The sequence below is a fragment of the Labeo rohita genome, chromosome 7 (genome assembly GCF_022985175.1).
Source record: "Labeo rohita strain BAU-BD-2019 chromosome 7, IGBB_LRoh.1.0, whole genome shotgun sequence".
Taxonomy (NCBI): domain Eukaryota; kingdom Metazoa; phylum Chordata; class Actinopteri; order Cypriniformes; family Cyprinidae; genus Labeo; species Labeo rohita.
The window spans coordinates 8,952,896-8,972,297 of NC_066875.1; the positions used below are offsets into that span (position 1 = coordinate 8,952,896).

Sequence of the window (19,402 nt, forward strand, 5' to 3'; positions counted from 1 at the left end):
AATATAAAATAAATACAATAAATAAAATTTTCTTTCAGAGCTAAAAAGATAAAAGCTAAAAAATGTGAGGAAAAAAATACAGTGCAGCCTTAATTAACATCTTTAAAGAGGATCATTATGGTGTCTAGGGAAACATGGAGACGTGATGTATTTCTAAAATCAGGTTTTGTTCTCTGTATACTCAGTATGGAGGTCTGCGACGAGAGAAACAATATCACCATGTGCCCAATGTGTGACCGAGCCTGCAGCTACTGGAAACTGGTCACCGCTTGCGGCACGGCTAGGGCCAGCCACCTGTTCGACAATGCGGCCACCGTCTTCTTCGCCATCTTTATGGCACTATGGGGTCAGCAGCTCTGTTCTCCTTTCATGTTCACCCGCATGCTTTGTTGCTGCTGTACACCAGCTGTTGTGTCTGTACATATTGAGGGTAGACTTACTCTGACAAATGTTGAAGAGATTTGTGCCCTGGTTTTACACTTCTCTTTAATTCCCCCGTACTCATCCCCGCTCAAATGCTGAGCTTCTTAAAAAGCTGATTATTTTAGCCAAAGCCTTAAATTTGCCTTTCCTGTTGTGATCCCCTACAGTTACAGGCTTTGAAATGAAAAATGACACCATATGACAAAGCTACTTGCTAACTTCAGTACTCTTTAAAAGAATCAAAGTGAGCCTTTTTCAGTGAACCAGAAAGTCGAGTTCATCCAGCACTTTTTGCATGCATTTGCTGAGCTCGAAAGTGGGCTCAGGTCTCTTTTTGGTTCACTTTGGATATGACAGTTCTCAGTCCACTTTCCATTCACACTGACCTAAAGTGAACTATATTCAAAACACTTCCTCAGTTGGTTTCAGTTTAGTTTTTTTTTAAAAGGTTCTTGTGAGCGTTCACACATAAGCTAAAATTGAGAACCAGACTCAAACCGTTTATATATATTAAGTATGAAAACAATGTAAAAATCCAGGTTCCTAAAGAGGTTTTACAGCCCAATGCTATAGGAGAACTGGCATGTTTTTTTAGAAAAACATCTATGTTAGTGATTTCCAAAGTTACCAGGTATAGAAATGAATGAAAGAATACTGAAAAATAATTATTTTTGCATTCATACTGCTGACCTTGAAGCTGGACTCAGATCTCTTTCTGGTTCACATTAGTTGTGATTGGTTGTCAGTCTACTTTCCATTCACACTGACCGATAGTGAACTGTGTTCAGAATGCTTCCTTAGATGATTTCAGTTTAGTTCTTTTAAAAGGGATTCACACATAAGCTAAAATTGTGAATTGGACTCAAACGCTTAAAACAAAATACATTAAAATATAGGTTCCTAAAAAGATTTTACAGCCTGATGCTATAGGAGAACCTTCCATGGTTCTTTACATTTATGTATTAGTGATTTCCGAATTCACCAACGATGAAAATGAATGAAAGAATATCAAAAAAATAGTTATTTTTGCAGTCATACTGCTGACCTTGAAACTGGACTCAGATCTCTTTCTGGTTCTCTTTGGTTGTAATTCGGTTGTCAATTCACTTTCCATACACACTGACCCAAAGGAAAGTGTATTCAGAACACTTCCTTAGATGGTTTCAGTTCTCTTTTAAATGGATCTAAGGTTGTTGTGAGCGTTCTCACAGAAGCCATATGATCCAGACTCAAACACAAAACATACTGTGTGAAAACACCTTTTAAAATACAAGTTCCCAAAAAGTTTTACAGCCTGATGCCGTAGGAGAACTTTCCATGGTTCTTTAGAAAAACATGTATGCATTAGTGATTTCCAAATTGACCAACTATGGAAATTAATGAAAGAATATTGAAAAATAGTTATTTTTGCAGTCATACTGCTGACCTTGAAATTGGACTCAGATCTCTTTCTGGTTCACTTAGTTTGTTATTCGGTAGTCAATCTACTTTCCATTCACACTGACCTTTTTTTTTTTTTTTTTTTTTTTTTTTTTTTTTTTTTTGATGTATTAGGTTTTTCAGTAATAATAATGAAAAATATTCTTGATAAGAAGAGGGCGTCCTTGGGTTAATTTGTAGCTATATTAACTGAGAAACCACCCTGATCAGTTCTGGGCCGATCAGTATCTGTAAATGTGGGTTTGTTAGTGAAGGTTACTGCTCTGTGTCACACAGCCACCATGTTCATGGAGCACTGGAAGAGAAGACAAATGAGGCTCAATTACATCTGGGACCTGACCAGCTTTGAAGACGCAGAGGTTAGTCACGCACATTCACGTTCACCAAGGAAAGTGTCAATATAAGACGTTTGATGTACATGTTGACACGATAATTATGTGGGTTTATGTATGTTTTGTAGGCGTGCTCCATTATTTTTTTGTATAGACTTGTATTATCCTGAGGCTTGGGTGTAAAGAATTGAAGTTGACTGTTTTTTATTGATTCAGTGCCATGAAATCAAACTGTTTTTTCACTTTTTGTTTTTTTGTCCTGTTTTGTATAGGGGAAACAAAAGGTTTGGAATCGGTTCATTCACAGTATTAACTGAATTTATTTCCTTCCTAACCTTACAGTTGCATTTTAGTACTAACATATTATTCATATTATCTTAAAAGTCGTCTTTAAGCATCGTCGTCACATTCTTGCTTGTGTAAAGTATTTCACCAGCACTTATCTATCTATCGGTCTGTTGCTGTGGAGGTCTGGGAGATTCCTGTTCTCTCTTCCTCCGGCCTTACAGGTCAAAAGCTGCTCACTTTCCTTTCGGCAGTCACAGTCTTTCCAGCCTTGCCACTGTTTATGTGGATAAAATAAGCAGGAGGAACTAATAAAACCTAAAGCTGCTGAATGTGGAAAGGAATATGTATTTGTGGTGCTGAGAGCTTTTGGTTTTAAGGATTATACTTTCACTGAATGTCACTGTGTTGCTCTTACCAGAATTTCTGTTCTGTTCACTGATCATGCACATGGCTGCTTTTGGCTCCATAACCAGTTATCTCTTTCGGCTGTTCTTCACTTTTAAACTGGTTTAAGTCCTGTATATGTTGGGAATTGCTTTCTCTGTTTTTCCCAGAGTCAACCGAGAGCAGAGTACGAGTTCCATGTCATGAAGAAGTCCTTAAAGAAAGAGCAATCCCCGAAGGTAGGTCTTTATGAATCCAAGCTTCAGATAAAAAACTCATAAACTCGCCATTCGCTGACCATCTGCTGCATATTGCAAACAAACTGCCAATTGGATTTACGCAATTTCTGGAAGTCAGGGTGATTAATATCTCAAAAACAAATACACGTTTACAGCTAGCACAATTATGTACTAAAAAAATGTTTAAGATGTGAAGACGTTTTTACCCTACATTATGACAGTTATATCAGGACTTAAAGTAATATGTTTCGGTGAGGTTTGATTTTGTAGTTAAATTATATTATATTGTGTAATGAATTTTCATCAACCATTAATCCAGTCTTTATAGTGTTACATGATCTTTCGTAAATCAATGTAATGCGCTCATTTCGTGCTCGATTATTGTTCATTTTTATTAATGGTTCTTATTATCAGTGTTAAAAATGTTTTTTGCTGCTTAATATTTTTGTGGAAACCATGATACTTTTTTAGGATTCAGGTAAAACAACATTTATTTGAAATAGATTTTTTTGTAACATTATAAACATCTTTACTAAAATATACATTAAAACGCCACTAAATAAACAATGAAAAAGGTAATTGCGACTTTTTATCTCACAATTCAGACTTTTTTTCTCGCAATTGCATGATACAAACTTGCAATTCTGACCTTTTTCTTAGAATTGCGTGGTATAACTGTAAGAAAAAATCAGAATTGTGAGATACAAACTAGTATAAACTACTTCTTGCAAAAAATTAATTTATATCTCGCAGTTCAAGATTTGACTTAATATCTCGCAATTGCATGTTATAAAGTCAGAAGTCAGAAATTGCGAGATTTAATTGCAATTCTAATTGCACTTCTGATTCTGTTTTTTTTTTTTCTTGCAATTGTGAGTTTATATCATGCAATTCTGAGAAAAAAGTCAGAATTGCAAGAAAAAAAAGGCACAGTTATCTTTTTTAATTTTTTATTCAGTGGCGTAAATGGGCTTCCATATTTGCGATCACTTTTGATGAAATTAATGCATCATTGATGAATAAAGTATGAATTTATTTTAATCTCTCTTTTTTTAAATCTTACTTACCTTACTTACCTACTTTTTAAATAATACTATATCAACGTTTCTACAAAAATATTAAATGGCAACAACTGTTTTCGACATTGATAATATTATGAAAAGCACCAAATCAGCATATTAGGATGATTTCTGAAGGATCATGTGACACTAATAACTGGAGTATTGACTGCTAAAAATCAGTTGTCCCATCACGGGAATAAATTATATTTTAAAATGTACTGAAATTGAAAAAAAAAAACGTAATTGTAATAATGTTTCACAATGTTACTGTTTGTACTGTCTTTTCCATCAAATAAATGCAGCCTTCTGAGCATATGAGGCTTCTTTCAAAAACATTAAAAAAAAACCTTAATAACTTTTGACTGCCAGTACTCCCACATGACAAAGCGAACTGCAATTTGTGATTTTTACATGTTGATTAGTAGGCCCCTTCATATCCAAGTGGGTTGTTCTTGGCTTGAATAATCCACAATGTGGACCAGACCATATGCTGATAAATAATTTTGGCTTAATTTGTAGTGTCTGGCACAACACAGGCAATGCTGATTCTAGCAGTATTTTTGTCTGTTGACTTCTGCATGCCATTCTTGCTGTCATAAGGATGGCTGGATTATTGGGTATTACGTATTGCGCTCAGTAGATGTTGACCCAGTTGCAGTATACTGAACGTTATGTGACAGCTGTGAAGCATGTCTAGGGGCTTGTTTTTGCTCTGTTTTGCTTGACCCTCTCTGTCCCTTCTGAGGCCAAAGCATGCTGGAGGCCTGAGACTGATTTTCCAACAAGTTGCCGTTGCAAGATGTATGTATTAGGGCGTGCCTGGATTATAATTAATGTTCTAATCTGACATTTGACAATTGATGTCTTTCTCTAGGCAGGAAATGTGAAGCTGACATGTACAGACAGAATGCCAGCTTACATGACTATTATCGTCACAATGGTTTTTTTGGTAAGATCTGGCTTATTCATTTATTTGTTTTAATTTATTTCATTTATTTATTTGTCTTTGTGGTATAATACATAGGTTTTTAATACAGAGTTGATTTAGTAGTCAACAACCAGTCAATTTATTTTTTATAATGATGCCATCATGTTCAAATCACATTAGCAGACAAATACCGCTCACTTTATTTTATTAAGCCCCCTATTATCAGACATTTAGAGCTGCATAATAAAGTAGTCATGGTGACTTACATTTCAGGGTATTTCTATAATTACACTAGCAACCAAAAATTACTTTTGTGCGATGCATTCAATTTCTGTCAGTAAATTAGTAGATTACTCACTTTTCTTATTGTGTGTATGTGTACCCAACGCAGATCTGTGTGACCTTGGCCGTTGTGTTTGGTGTGGTGCTATACAGAGTCTCCATCATGACCGCCCTGCACATGAGTTCCATTCCCACGATCCGCACTAATATCCGAGCCACCGTTAAAACCACTGCCGCTATCATCAACCTTATTATCATCATCATCATGGATGAGGTTTATGGAGCGGTTGCACGTTGGCTCACTATTATGGGTATGTCTGGTAATTGTTCTCAAAACCTTTAGTTTGCCAGCTGTGTTGCAAAACATTGTGTTTACAGAACCTGCTGTTGTTTTCAACCCATCAGAGGTGCCAAAAACTGACAAGAGTTTTGAGGAGCGGCTGATCTTCAAGACGTTCATACTGAAGTTCGCAAATGCATTTACCCCTATTGTGTACCTGGCTTTCTTCAGAGGCAGGTGAGACTATTGGTAGCAAGCATTCAATCTGAAACTGAATGCAGATACTCGGTTATTAACAAGTCTGCAATAAGACAAGCTCTGTTTCCAAACCTAGTGAGCTGCCCTGTTGTCTAAATCTTTTTAAGAAAACAAGCAGTAAGTAAATGAATAGAGTATAAGTCTAAAAGGGCAAGTATTATTTACTTTTTTATATAAAGAATAGAATTAGAATAGAGAGTGCTAGAGTTGGAGGGTCAAATAAAGATGGAAGAGATGTGTTTTAGCCGATTCTTAAAGATGGCTAAAGACTCGGCTGTTCAGATTAAGTTGGGAAGGTCATCCCACCAGGATGGTCCATTTAATGTGAAAGTCTGTTAAAAGTGATTTTGTGCGTCTTTGGGATGGCACAATAATGCACTGTTCACTTGCAGAACGCAAGCTTCTAGAGGGCACATAAGTCTGAAGTAATGCATTTAGGTAAAAGCCAGTGGTGGTTTTGTAGGCAAACATTAATGCCTTGAGCTTAATGCGAGCAGCTATTGGTAGCCATTGCACATTGAGGTGTGACTTGCATTCTTTACTGCTCATTAAAAATTAATCTTGCAGCCGCATTCTGGATTAAAATTATAATGTTACCACACTCTGTTTAACTGTGCACGTAGGAAGATTGAAATGTTGCAGTAGTGTGGAGATTACAACAGCCTTGAAAAGGAGCCAGCATGTTTTATTCTTAAATTCATGTATCTGGATGATAGTTTCCAGTGATTATTGTGTAAACTGAAAAGAGGAAGGGTCCAAGCACCGAGCCCTGGGGTACCCCCATGGATAGTTGATGTGATTTAAATGCTGCTCATTCTCAGATGCTTTATAAATAGTAGGATCTGGTGATTTACACTTGCAGAGAGATCCAGCAAAATGAGAACGACTAATCTAGAGGTAGTTTTTGCCAGCCGCAGGGCTTCAGTGACAGAATAAGCTTCTGATTAATTTGCGCTTTTGAGTGTCTGCTTTTGAACTAATGTATGCTACTCATTTCACCAAGGAACCTCCGATTGGTGCCGTTTTCCCTCTTAAGTTTGGTTTCAGGAAGAACATCAGATGTTCAGGGGTTAGTGGGCGTTTTTCACAAAACAGGCCTGGAGGAGAGAGGACAGATGCTGTCTAGACAAGATGTTCAAGTGGATTTAAATGCATCATTTACATAAGAGAGGAGGAGCTTTTAGCTGGGTGAACACAGGTGGGCGAGCATAGAAACAAGTGTGAGGGAGTGGAGGTTATGTTGGAAGAAAACCAGCGAAGAGTGTTCAGCAGGCAAAGTGGAAATCACGAATGTGCAATCGAGTAACAAGGACGTTTTCTGTCATACAGTTACTGGTGTAAATGAGGCCCAGTAGGTTTCCTGATTTGTAAGTTGGTAATTGAGGTAAAACAAGCAGAGGAAAGCTTAGAAGTACACAGTTTATCTAGGTGAATGTTTAAATAACCAAGTACCACAATTAGACTGCCATATTCACAGAAGGCGGTTAATCTGTAGCAAATCCAGCATTTTTAAAAAGTTTTTCAGATGACTTAGAGGACGATACATAATGTCACAGGAATTCAAAGGGATTATTAAGAGCTGTCTCTGATTTGTTTACTCCTGACTTCAATGAGTCAATGAGAAAGTACCAAAGAGCTTATAGATTTGTTGTACTGCAGTGTATTTTGCATCTAAAGAGGGGTTGTATGTGCGGTGAACAAAAAGCAACACATCTAAGAGAAATGAAGGGAGAAATAAGTGCTTTGCTGGAATCCTTGTTCATTGCACACGTACAGATCATTACATAAGTTTGGTCTTTAAACAAGGAGGACTTACCAGTAATTAACTGAAAACAGCTAACGCCTTTTGTATTAACAATACAATATAATGTATGCATATAACGTCAAAGGATGGCAAAAATACTGCAGGACTGCTGCCACCCTACAGTACCAGCACAATTAATACAGATTAATACAAACAGCTACTGTAATTTCTAGCAACACGTAATACTAAAACAATAGAAACAATGTATTGAGCTACTGCAGACTTCCACTGACAAATCACATTGATGCCCTTTTATGGTGTATTCACAATGAGTCACTGCATTCTTGGTTTCTAGTTGGCATTCCTACTTTTCAGCGGTATCCAATTGTATGAAGCAGTGATTCCATCTTCCCTTTGGTAGTGTCTTTGCTCCGTTCAACTTTGTTTCACCAACAAATGTCGCCTGAACTTCTCATTGCTAGCTAAAAGTGAATGATGTCTTGTGGCTTTGTCAGTGCATATAGCTGCCAGTGTGAACATGCCTTTAGAATTTGGGCAAAATTAGCTATCGTCATAGTATAAATTAGGTATCGTCCTTGCTGGAATACATATGGAAACTTTCTTCTGCCACAGATTTAAAAAAAAAAATAATAATAATAATTTGTGTGTGTGTGTGTACTTGTTTTTTCTACATTGTGGGGAACAAATGTCCCCACAAGGATAGTATAACCTGAAATTTTTGACAGGCCGGTCCCCACAATGTTAAAAAAATTATTAAAAATAGTAAATGATGTTTTTCTGAAAGCGTAACGATGCAAACATGTTTTCTGTAAGGGGTAGGTTTAGGGTTGGGTTAGGGGATAGACAATATCGTTTGGTCAGTATAAAAACTATAGAAGTCTATGGAAAGTCCCCACAATTCACAAAAACAAATGTGTGTGTGTGTGTGTGTGTGTGTTTTAGATTTTTTTTTTTTTTTCTTGCAATTGCAAGTTTACATTTTGGAATTGTTTCTTTTTTCCCCTTCTTAATTCTGAATTTACATCTTGCAGTTCTGACTTTTTTTCTCTGAATTCTGAATTTACGTCTAGCAATTCTGTTTTTGTTGTTGATGTTTGTTTTCACAATGTAATTAAAAAGTAACAAAGGTAATTGCAACTTTTTATCTTACAATTCTGACTTTTTTTAGTCTGACTTTTTTTTTATGTCTTGCAATTCTGAATTTACAGCTTGTAATTCTAAGAAAAAAATGTAAAAACTGCAGGATATAAACTCAGAACTACAAGAAAAATTCAGAATTTTGAGATAAAAAGTCATGGTCCCACTTATTAGGTGGCCTTAACTACTGTCTACTTACATCTAAATTAATAATTTGATACAGTGCAAATGCACTTATTGTGTACATACGTGTTTTTACATTGAACATATACTTTAAAAAAATACCTGCATATAATTACATTTCTAATTAATTTCTGTAATTACACTGTTGAACCATCCCTTACACCTTAACCCACCCTTAAACCTACCTATACCACCAAACCTGTCCCTAACCTAACCCGTAACCCACCTCAGTAACAGCAGAAGTGTTTTGCAATACAATATGAATAAAGTAAGGGCATTGTAATTATTTTTAATGTAAGTACATAGTAGTTAAAGCCACCTAATATAAATTTCTTTTTTTTATCCCGTGGCTTTAACAAGCTTATATAAATACCATCTCAGACCAGCATGAATTTCTGTGCCCCTCCATGCTGGTTCATGCAAAATAGTGCTGGCTTGGATCCACACCTGTTCATTATCCAAAAATGCTGGTCTACCTGACCGATCAAGGAATTTTTCCTGAGGAGGCTGTGAAGAAGCTGGGTGGAGACACTGAAACATCAGCATTAAAAAGCACAACATACATGTGACATACAGTAAGCGTCTAACCAATATAATATCCCTCACTAGATTGTGGAACAGAGCTACCCCTCATCCCCCAACTCCCCTTTAGGGTACGTTTTGTACTGTAATGTCTGCATTTGTGCACAGCTCTTGACTTTCTTCTATGCCTCCAGAATCATAGGTCGCCCTGGCAAATATATCTACGTTATGGGGTCTTACCGGATGGAAGAGGTACATATCTAGTATTCAGCTTCCTCCTTTTATGTGTGTGTCATTGGTGGCTTGTGCTGTTCAAGAGCGGGAAGGCATTCAACATATAATTTATTTTATAAAAATAAATGACCAATGTCATTGACCAACTGCTGTGCATGTGTATGTATAAGCAATATCCATTCTTAACCATACTCTATTCTTGGAGTCTTGTAACCGCATCATCATATGAAAAATAACTTGACAGATTGTCCTAGTTACCTCAGTCCTGATGACTAACACTTTCGGAGGTGTGTAGCCAGTCAACTCCATAGTAACTGACTGAAATCTCTCTCTGTTTCCCCCTGCAGTGCGCACATGCCGGCTGTCTGATGGAATTGTGCATTCAGCTCTGCATCACCATGCTTGGCAAACAGCTCATCCAGAATAACCTGTTTGAGATAGGCATTCCGTGAGTACATGCAGCATAGCGAACACATTAGTAGATGAACGAAATCTGATAAATTCCCACTGCGCATTATAGGTGTGGTTCACATTTTTAGACCTGATCGCTTTAGGGAATAATTGTACTTTGACGAGAGCATTGTAAATACCTGCCATGATCTGACCTTCTTGTGTCTTTTGGACAAATGCAAAACACAGGATTATGAGCACAGCTCAGGCAAATGCCTTTGAAAGTAATACAAGGTAAAAGAAATACAGAAGCAGGTCCAAACAGAATTTGCAAACTTTTTATACATTTTCTGACCAGAGTTTTGGGGAAAGATGTGCAGAATCCAGTTAAAGTAGAATTTACTTCCAGAACAAAAATTTACATATAATTTACTCATCCCCCTTGTCATCCAAGATGTTCATGTCTTTTCTTCTTCAGTCGTAAAGATATTATGTTTTTAGAGGAAAACATTTCAGGACTTCTCTGCATATAGTGGACTTCTATGGTGCCTGCGATTTTGAGCTTCCAAAATGCAGTTTAAATGCAGCTTCAAAGGGCTCTAAATCCTAGCAGAGGAAGAAGGGTTTTATCTAATGAAACGATCTGTCATTTTCTAAAAAAATAAGTACAATTTATATACTTTTTAACCTTAAATGCTCATCTTGTCTAGCTCTGCATGAACTCTGTGTATTCCGGTTCAAGACAGTTAGGGTATTTTCTCATTTTCTTTTCCAACTTCAAAACCATCCTACATCGCTTTTTTACCATTTTTTGTAAAGGGCGTTTGATTCATTTGCATGTTCAAAAAATGTGTTCATGTGTTTGTAAACACTGGGTCGGTACTTCTGCAGCGATGTAGGATGATTTTGAAGTTGGAGGAGAAAATGAGAGTTTTTCGACATACCTTAACTTAGAGCTGTAATCGGGCCTTAAAACTTAGGTCCGACAGAATTCGGCCCCAGCCCGACAAGTACATTTTGATTGACAGCTTTATAAAAGCCTGAACCCATTTAGAGCCTGACATTATTCAAATGTCCTCAAGCACACAGCTCTTTTTGCCTTTTGTCAAGAATGAGTCATTTATACATGTTTTAACATAATTTATTCATGACTAATGTAGGCTATAGGCCACTTGGAAGTTTAAAAAACGAAGAAATAAAATAAGTCCTCTGTAACATCGTAACATCTTAGCACTCTAAAGCACCCGCTTTGGATGTTATAGTGGGTGTCTAAATAGGCCTAGGCATACACTTAGCCTATAAACAGGCCAACGCGCCAATAAAAATTAGTCTTTCTTAACAAATTAAATTAAGATACATTCTAAATTAAGATGGGTATTTGGCAATAACGAAATTAAGATAAAGGCTCCGCGGGATTTGCTTCGCCACTTCTCCACAATCCGGCCTCAACACGACGGTGAATAGCAGCTGAAATTTAATAAAAGAATAATGCCAACATTAGCCTATATACTGTCTACATAATGGATTTAAGACTCAATTAATATTTAGTTATAATTTGAAAAACCTTTACTCACCAAGATTAGGCTACATGTTTTTGTGGAGGAAAATTATTGAATCCACTGTAGATGGCTTCACTGTGCTCACTGATGGTGCATCCAGCAGCATTACTGGCTCATTATTCTCAATATGCACATGGTCAAAACTTTTCCACACCTCAGACTTTGCTTTAGTTGCTGGTGCAACCAAAACGTAACCACCAGAGGCAAGCCTCCGTTTCACCTCCTCAGCATCCATTTTCGCATCTTTCTCACGCTAATCGAAACGCATCACATGACCGCTCATTTACCGCGTAAGCCGGAACGCAAGCCCGAGCCCCGCCCGAGCCCGTGTAAAATGATATAAATTAAGCGCGAACCCGACGGGTCCCATCGGGTTCGGGCAAAGATCTTCAGCTCTACCCTAACTGTCTTGTTGTCAATTTTTTTAGAAAATAACCAATCGTTTCGCTAGATAAGACACTTCTTCCTCGCCTGGGATCATTTCGAGCCCTTTAAAGCTGCATTTAAACTGCGTTTTGGACATTCAAACTTGCGGGCACCATAGAAGTCCATTATATGGAGTGAAATCCTGAAATGTTTTCTTTAGGACTGAAGAAAGAAAGACATGTAAATTACAAGTAAATTATTTGTACATTTTTGTTCTGGACGTGAACTTCTCCTTTAAGTCTAACGTCACATAGCAGTTTCTGGGTCCAAATGCTCCTTCAGATCCCAAAAGCAGCTCAAGGTGTGCTGTCCTACCTAAAAATCATGATCTTAACCTTTATTTCTGTAGCAAAATCTTAGCTGGCCAAGCAATGATTTAATTTAATTTAATGATTTACATTTTTACAAAAATTTAAAAATAGGTAAAAAACAAAAAAAGTAAATCCAATTACCCAAATATTGAATAAACAAACATGGATAAGACAGCTCACAACCTCATTGTGAATGATGGCCCTTCTAATGTAAATTTAATTAAAGCACATCATGTAATAGATATCCCTGAGTTCACCGAGTTGGTTATATGCAAAATCCACAGTGATTATTAATGTATCTGTGTCACAGGAAACTAAAGAAAATGCTCAGACAGCGCAAGATGGACAAAAAGCATCAGGAAGAGCTGAACAAAACGCTTCATCGTCACGAGAAGGACCACTTCCTTGGGCCCTTTGTCGGACTCAACCCAGAGTACATGGAAATGAGTGAGTCACTACACACTACGCGCCCACACACACATACAGACGTATAAACATTTGTTTGTATTCTCTCCTGGCTCTGTTTTCTGCACTTATGTAGGAACACGGCATCATTAAAAATGTATTGTCAAATGCAAATTCCGATTATGATGAAATATTCAATTCATGCTGTCAACAGCCACTAATTGAAATGTCTAAACACAGCTAAACAGATTTATAAACCTCATCTGTTCGAAGTACTCTTATATGAGAGTAATTCAAGCACCTAGACGGCGTGCATGGTAAACAGGGTAAACGCACGTCCGTTCAGTGAAGGATCTGCAGTATTATTTGTGGAGTTGGTGTGTTACCGGCCCCTCCTCTCATCTCGCCTCATCTCTGCTACAGCGTGGGCTGGACTTCTGCTAAGAGAGAGGCATTATGGGTCCAAAGGGGGGCTGGCAGAGCAGCGTGAGATTATGAGCTTTAGTTCTGGCTTGAATTCATTAATAACATCCCACCCCCTCATCTACCATCCTCCATCCATACTTCTATCTCTCTCTGTCCCATTCCTTCATTTCCGAGTGTGGCACAACCCATTCTCCTCCTGAGAACCTAAACTTGTAACATTCAGGAGCAAAGACAATCCAGGAAGGCCCAAGCAGCATTTCGATTCTTGTGAATTTCTCTGTGGGGGATTTTGTTTTTCTTTTTGATCTTAATTTAATATCAAAAGCTTCCCAGCATAGCAATGTCTGATTTATTTCATTACGTGTGATAAGATTCTCAGTAATTCTGTGTGTTGTGCTTCAGTGGAACTTTCTATGGAAGTTTTTATTGGTGCTTTTCTTTCTTTTTCTTATCTAGTCATTCAGTTTGGGATGGTGACCTTATTTGTGGCCTCCTTTCCGCTGGCTCCCCTCTTTGCTCTACTGAACAACGTCATTGAGATCCGTCTTGATGCCAAAAAGTTTGTCACAGAGCTGAGAAGGCCAATTGCTGTAAGAGCAAAGGACATTGGTCAGTATCTAATGTACACACTGATTTTCCCCTGTATTTTTTTGTTTGTGGTCTTTATTGAGAAGCACTAAGTGGCAACGGTAATGTTTATACATGTTTATAATTCTAACATTCCTGTAGCTCACACAATAGAGCATGGCGCTAGCAATGGCAAGGTCATGGGTTCAATTCATCATGGGAACTGATAAATGTTGAAAACTTTAAATCTGAAAGTAATTCACTTTGGATTAAGGCTTCTGCCAAATGTACAAATGTAAATGTACATAATAAGACACTATAGCAATTAAGGGGCCAAGCACAACAGAGGCAAATGAGGAGCTAAACATGGCATGGTGCTGAAAATGGCTGAAAAATCATATATATATATATATATATATATACAATAAAATACTATATGATCTTTTTTATATGATCTGACTCAGTTTTGGTGAAAATTGGACAAACAGTCTAGGACAGTGGTTCTCAACTCCAGTCCTTGAGGCCCACCGCTTTGCACATTTTGCATGTCTCCCTCATTTAACGCACCTGATTCAGATCATCAGCTCGTTAGGAGAAAGATCCATGAACCGAGTGTGTCAGATTAAGAAACATACCAAATGTGCAGAGCAGTGGGCCACCACTGATCTAGACAGTCTCACTACAGTAGGCTAATTTAAGCAAAAGTTATCCGCATTTTTAGAAATTTCATTATAACTTTTGATCACAAGGTGGCACTGCCCACAAAACTTTTTCAGTACAATCTGGGCATGGTACCAAAGACACATACCGAGTTTTGTAACAATATGCCAGTGTGTTCGTAAAATATACTATTTTATGACAAAATCCAAAATGGCAGATGGCCAAAATGGCTGACATGGGAAAATTGGGTATGGTTCAACTCGGTCTAAAGAGACCAGTTTTTGCTTTTTGGCCAAAGCATTCAGAAGTTATAAGCAAAAATAGCAATTTTTCATATCTCCTGACCACTAGGTGGCACTGTGCCAAAACTGCATGTAGTCTCAGGTCATGGTTGTTATAACATACTGTAAGTTTGGTCTCAATACGCCAAACGGTTGTAGAAATGTAGCCTCACATCCACTTTTGCGTGGTCTTCGTCAAATTCATTGGGGCATTTTTCAAGAACAGTTTGGCTAATCAACTTGAATTCTAGAACTTTTTGCCAACATGCTCTGAGGATGATCTGAGCCAATTTTGCTGAAAACTAGACAAACTGTCTAGGACAAGTTTGAAAAAGTATGTATTAAAAATAGCAAGAAAACTGGACCTTATGAATTTTACATTTTGTTGCATGAGCCAAGAATTCAGAGGAAAAACTAATTTTTCTTCTAGATCTTATAGTACAAAACTTTTTAGCATAAACATGAGTGAAACTTTGGACGAGTAGTGGTACTAGAGAGTTTGAGTTAGAGACTCCAAACTTGCTATGGTTAATGTTGAGACTGGCCTCTATCTGTGTGCCACACACAGATTACACCGTTTTCCTGCAAGTGGTTCTATGGGCTTCTTGAGCGGAAGAAAAGGAATAAGAATAATAAGTACAACAATGGATACAATAGGTCCTTAGCCCTTAAAAATGCCCCTGTGCAATATCACACAAAGTCAGTGATGTTTTTCCAAATACTAGCACAATTACAAAAAAAAGGGATGTTGATTTTATACAGCAGCTGAATAAACATTACTTGTTTTTAATTAATATTAAGTGACATTTCATCAACAAAAATAGTTTCCACAGCAGAAACATGGCACATCTCCATAAGCCACTAAATTTTGCAAGCAACTGAATGAATCAGTATTTTTGAATTTAGCTGAGTGCTTTGTACCCGAATGAATCAGTCATTTTGAATGGATTGTTTGAACGAATGATTTAATGATTTACTCATTAGGATGCTTTTTAATAGCAGTTTTACAGAAGTTTTTAATATAAAATTATTGTTTCATTTTATTTACAATTTTGCTTTTAAAACATTAATCTCATAACATTACTGTATGTATGCAGTTACCACTTCAGGCATGTTATGTGGATGTTTTTTTAGATGGATTTTGTTGATTCCGATTCATTTGATTGGTAACAGCCCTATAGTGCCGTCTTGTCAAAAGTTGACTAATACGTTTAATAAGGATAGAAAACAAGTTGCCCTTATAAAGGTAAAAATGCCTCTGGAAATCAAATTAAGGAGTAAAATATCACCCCTTAATGAAAAAGGTCATTTCTATTAGTGATTTGGTCTTTTAAATGCGAAGGCTTGATGTCACTTTAAGGTGATCTTTGCATTTTCATCATGCTGTCTTTTTTTCTTTTCTTTTTTTTTTTTTTTTTTTTTTTTTTTTTAGCAGTGGTGTTTTTGGTTTAAAACTGTTTTTACAGTTGTGTTAAAACAGTTAGTTTAAAATAGTTGTGTGAATTTTGTTCTCCAAACTGAAATTCAACATTTTATTTCTTTTTGTTTTTTATTATTTAAAAAATAGCTGTGGTTTAATAATAGTTGTTGGATAAAGCAACACTATAAATTAGCACTGGCAGTCGTTCAGGCAAAAATCATCTGTATGATAAAGGTGGATTTTCATGTCAGGTCAGTGCATATTGATCAGGGCAAGCTGTCACATGTAACAATTTGGCCCATAACTTGGCCACTGTTAGTAAATTATTGACGTCTATGTGTGACCCTGGACCACAAAACCAGTCTTAAGTAGCACTAGTATATTTGTAGCAATAGCCAAAAATGCATTGTGTGGGTTCTTTCCTTTTATGCCAAAAATCATTAGGATATTAAGTAAAGATCATGTTCCATGAAGGTATTTTGTAAATTTCTTACCGTAAATATATAAAAACTTAATTATTGATTAGTAATATGCATTGCTAAGAACTTCTGGACAACTTTAAAGGCAATTTTCTCAATATTTGGATTTTTTTATTATTTTTTTGCACCTTCAGATATTCAAATAGTTGTATCTCTGCCAAATATTTGCTATTCTAACAAGCCGTACATCTTGTTTATTCACCTTTCAGATGAATCTCAATTAAAAAAACATTACCCTTATGACAGGTTTTGTGGTCCAGGGTCACAAATATGCATTTATTGTGCAAACTTGACTTGCGTTATAACAATATGCCCCAATTTTTCTGGACAATAATGGAAATGTTTATTTGCTTGTGGCCAAGTCAAAAGGTATTTGACTTGATTCTATAGACAATCTAATGTCTTAGTTTTCAGAAAAGGGCAGATGCACATTTTCATTGCAATAAACTGAATTTAAAATCTACAACTTTAAGCAAGATTGAGCTGCACATGATTATACACAACTTTTTTAAAGGTATAGATGTAAACTACTGAACGTATGTTTTTGTGACAAGACTTTATCACCACCTAGTGGTATTGTGCGGTAATGTGTTTTTATTTTGTGACTCACAAACCATGTCAGGAATGGGGTTATATCAAAAGAAAGAAATCAGATTTTGCTTAAACATTTTTTTCTTATATTTTGTTTTAATTGCTAATATTATTTTTCAAGATTATATTTTGCTTAAAGACAATAAAGTGTTGTTTTTTTTTTTACTTTCATGACAATTAAAAAAATACCATTCAGCTCAGCACTATTTAGTATTAAAATACAAATATGTGTAATCTAATGTCTTAATTTCTAAATTTCTGTTTCTTTGTCTTCAGGAATCTGGTACACCCTTCTCAGAGGACTCAGTAAAGTGGCTGTTATCGTTAATGTAGGTTTTCCATTCCATGTGTTTGTTCTGAAACAAATAAATGCTGTACCTGTTGTACTGTAACATACCTGTAATGTAAACTACCAAGCACTGAAAGTAATCATTAGTGGCAAGCATCAGATTTACTGTACGATTTTCAAAAGCAAGCAGTAATCCTTGGAGAATAACTCACTCCTTAAAATTTGTGTGCTGAACATGAGTGATACCTTTAGTCGTCCCACCTATTGAGCAGAGGTGTGCTGTTATATTTTTGAACAATCTGACTAATGATGTTCAGATGGTGGATGATAAAACTGGTGAAAGAAATCTCGTAGGCACTTAATGCAAGATGCAAGCACTTACTAGAGATCAGAATACAGACACAGGGCCAGTTAGCAAACACCCAGAACACCCTAATGAATGCACAGAAACTCATTAACAAGGTTTGGCGAAGGCTAATCCTCCTGTATCACTCTTCAGGCGTTTGTGATCTCATTCACCTCTGACTTCATCCCACGCCTGGTCTATCAGTACATGTACAGTCCAGACGGGACTCTTCATGGCTTTGTCAATCACACCCTTTCATACTTCAATGTTAGTCACTTCCAGCCTGGCACAGAGCCTTTGCAGCCTATGCACCTGGGATACAAAGTGGAGGTTTGCAGGTACTTGGTTTGTTTTGAAGTAAAGTGTCTTTCTATTGTGCGACTGATTTTTCTAATTAAACGTGGTGACTGTGTATTATATTCATAATGTTTACACTATTCACAGATATAAAGATTACAGGGATCCTCCGTGGTCTAACACGCCATACGAGTTCTCAAGAGAATTCTGGGCCATTTTGGCGGCCCGATTAGCTTTTGTCATTGTCTTTCAGGTCAGTCAAAACCAAATTCACAAAATGCCAACTTGTTTGATTGCTGATCACTAGATGAAATTTAAAAGAAAGGTCCAGGTAATAATTTCACCTCAGAATAATCTTCTTTTGTGCCTACAGCAATGTAGATTGCCAATCTCTACTATATATATATATATACACACACACAATATAAACACTACCAGTCAAAAGTTTTTGAACAGTAAGATATTTTAATGTTTTTTAAAGACGTCTTTTCTGCTCACAGGTACAGCAAAAACAGTAAAAATCTGAAATATTTTTACTATTTAAAATAACTGTTTTCTATTTGAATATATTTTAAAATGTAATTTATTCCTGTGATTTCAAAGCTCAGTTTTTGGCATCATTACTCCAGTCACATGATTCTTCAGAAATTATACAAATAATCTGATTTACTGCTCAAAAAACATTTATTATTATTATTATTATTATGCTGAAAGAGTAGAATTTTTGTTTAGGTTTCTTTGATAAATAGTAAGTTCGGAAGAACAGCATTTAACTGAAACAAAAATCTTTTGTAACATTATAAATGTCTTTATCACTTTTGATTAATTTAAAGCATCCTTGCTAAATAAAAGTATTACTTTCTATCATTTCCCCCCCAAAAAAACTATTTCTTTCCCCCAAACTTTTGAATGGTATAGTGTATAATGTTATAGCTTTTTATTTTTGATAAATGCTGTTCTTTGAATCTTTCTGTTTGTCAGAGAATCCTAAAAAAATGTACTCAGCTGTTTTAAATAATAATAAAAACAAATGTTTCTTGAACAGCAAATCAGTTTATTAAAATGATTTCTGAAGGATCATGTGACTCTGAAGACTGGAGTAATGATGCTGAAAATTCAGCTTTGATCAAAAAAATAAATTACATTATAAAATATATTAAAACAGAAAGCAGTTATTTTCAAGAGTAAACATATTTCAC

At 36.3% G+C, this 19,402-nt stretch overlaps 1 protein-coding gene across 4 annotated transcripts in view; it reads left to right on the top strand.

The window, feature by feature from the left end:
- ano1a (anoctamin 1, calcium activated chloride channel a) overlaps positions 1-19,402 on the top strand; it is a 55,801-nt gene that overhangs the window by 33,690 nt on the left and 2,709 nt on the right. For 3 of the 4 annotated variants that reach the window (XM_051114982.1, XM_051114983.1, XM_051114981.1), the window contains exons 12-24: positions 186-346; positions 2,140-2,222; positions 3,038-3,106; positions 5,042-5,116; positions 5,487-5,688; positions 5,783-5,894; positions 9,717-9,774; positions 10,104-10,204; positions 12,753-12,889; positions 13,730-13,882; positions 17,548-17,600; positions 18,060-18,244; positions 18,351-18,456. In XM_051114982.1, the coding sequence (XP_050970939.1) occupies positions 186-346; positions 2,140-2,222; positions 3,038-3,106; positions 5,042-5,116; positions 5,487-5,688; positions 5,783-5,894; positions 9,717-9,774; positions 10,104-10,204; positions 12,753-12,889; positions 13,730-13,882; positions 17,548-17,600; positions 18,060-18,244; positions 18,351-18,456 (1,495 nt within the window). Of the gene's footprint in view, positions 1-185; positions 347-2,139; positions 2,223-2,467; positions 2,480-3,037; positions 3,107-5,041; positions 5,117-5,486; positions 5,689-5,782; positions 5,895-9,716; positions 9,775-10,103; positions 10,205-12,752; positions 12,890-13,729; positions 13,883-17,547; positions 17,601-18,059; positions 18,245-18,350; positions 18,457-19,402 lie in introns of all 4 variants that reach the window. The other variant, XM_051114980.1, reaches the window with a different exon arrangement.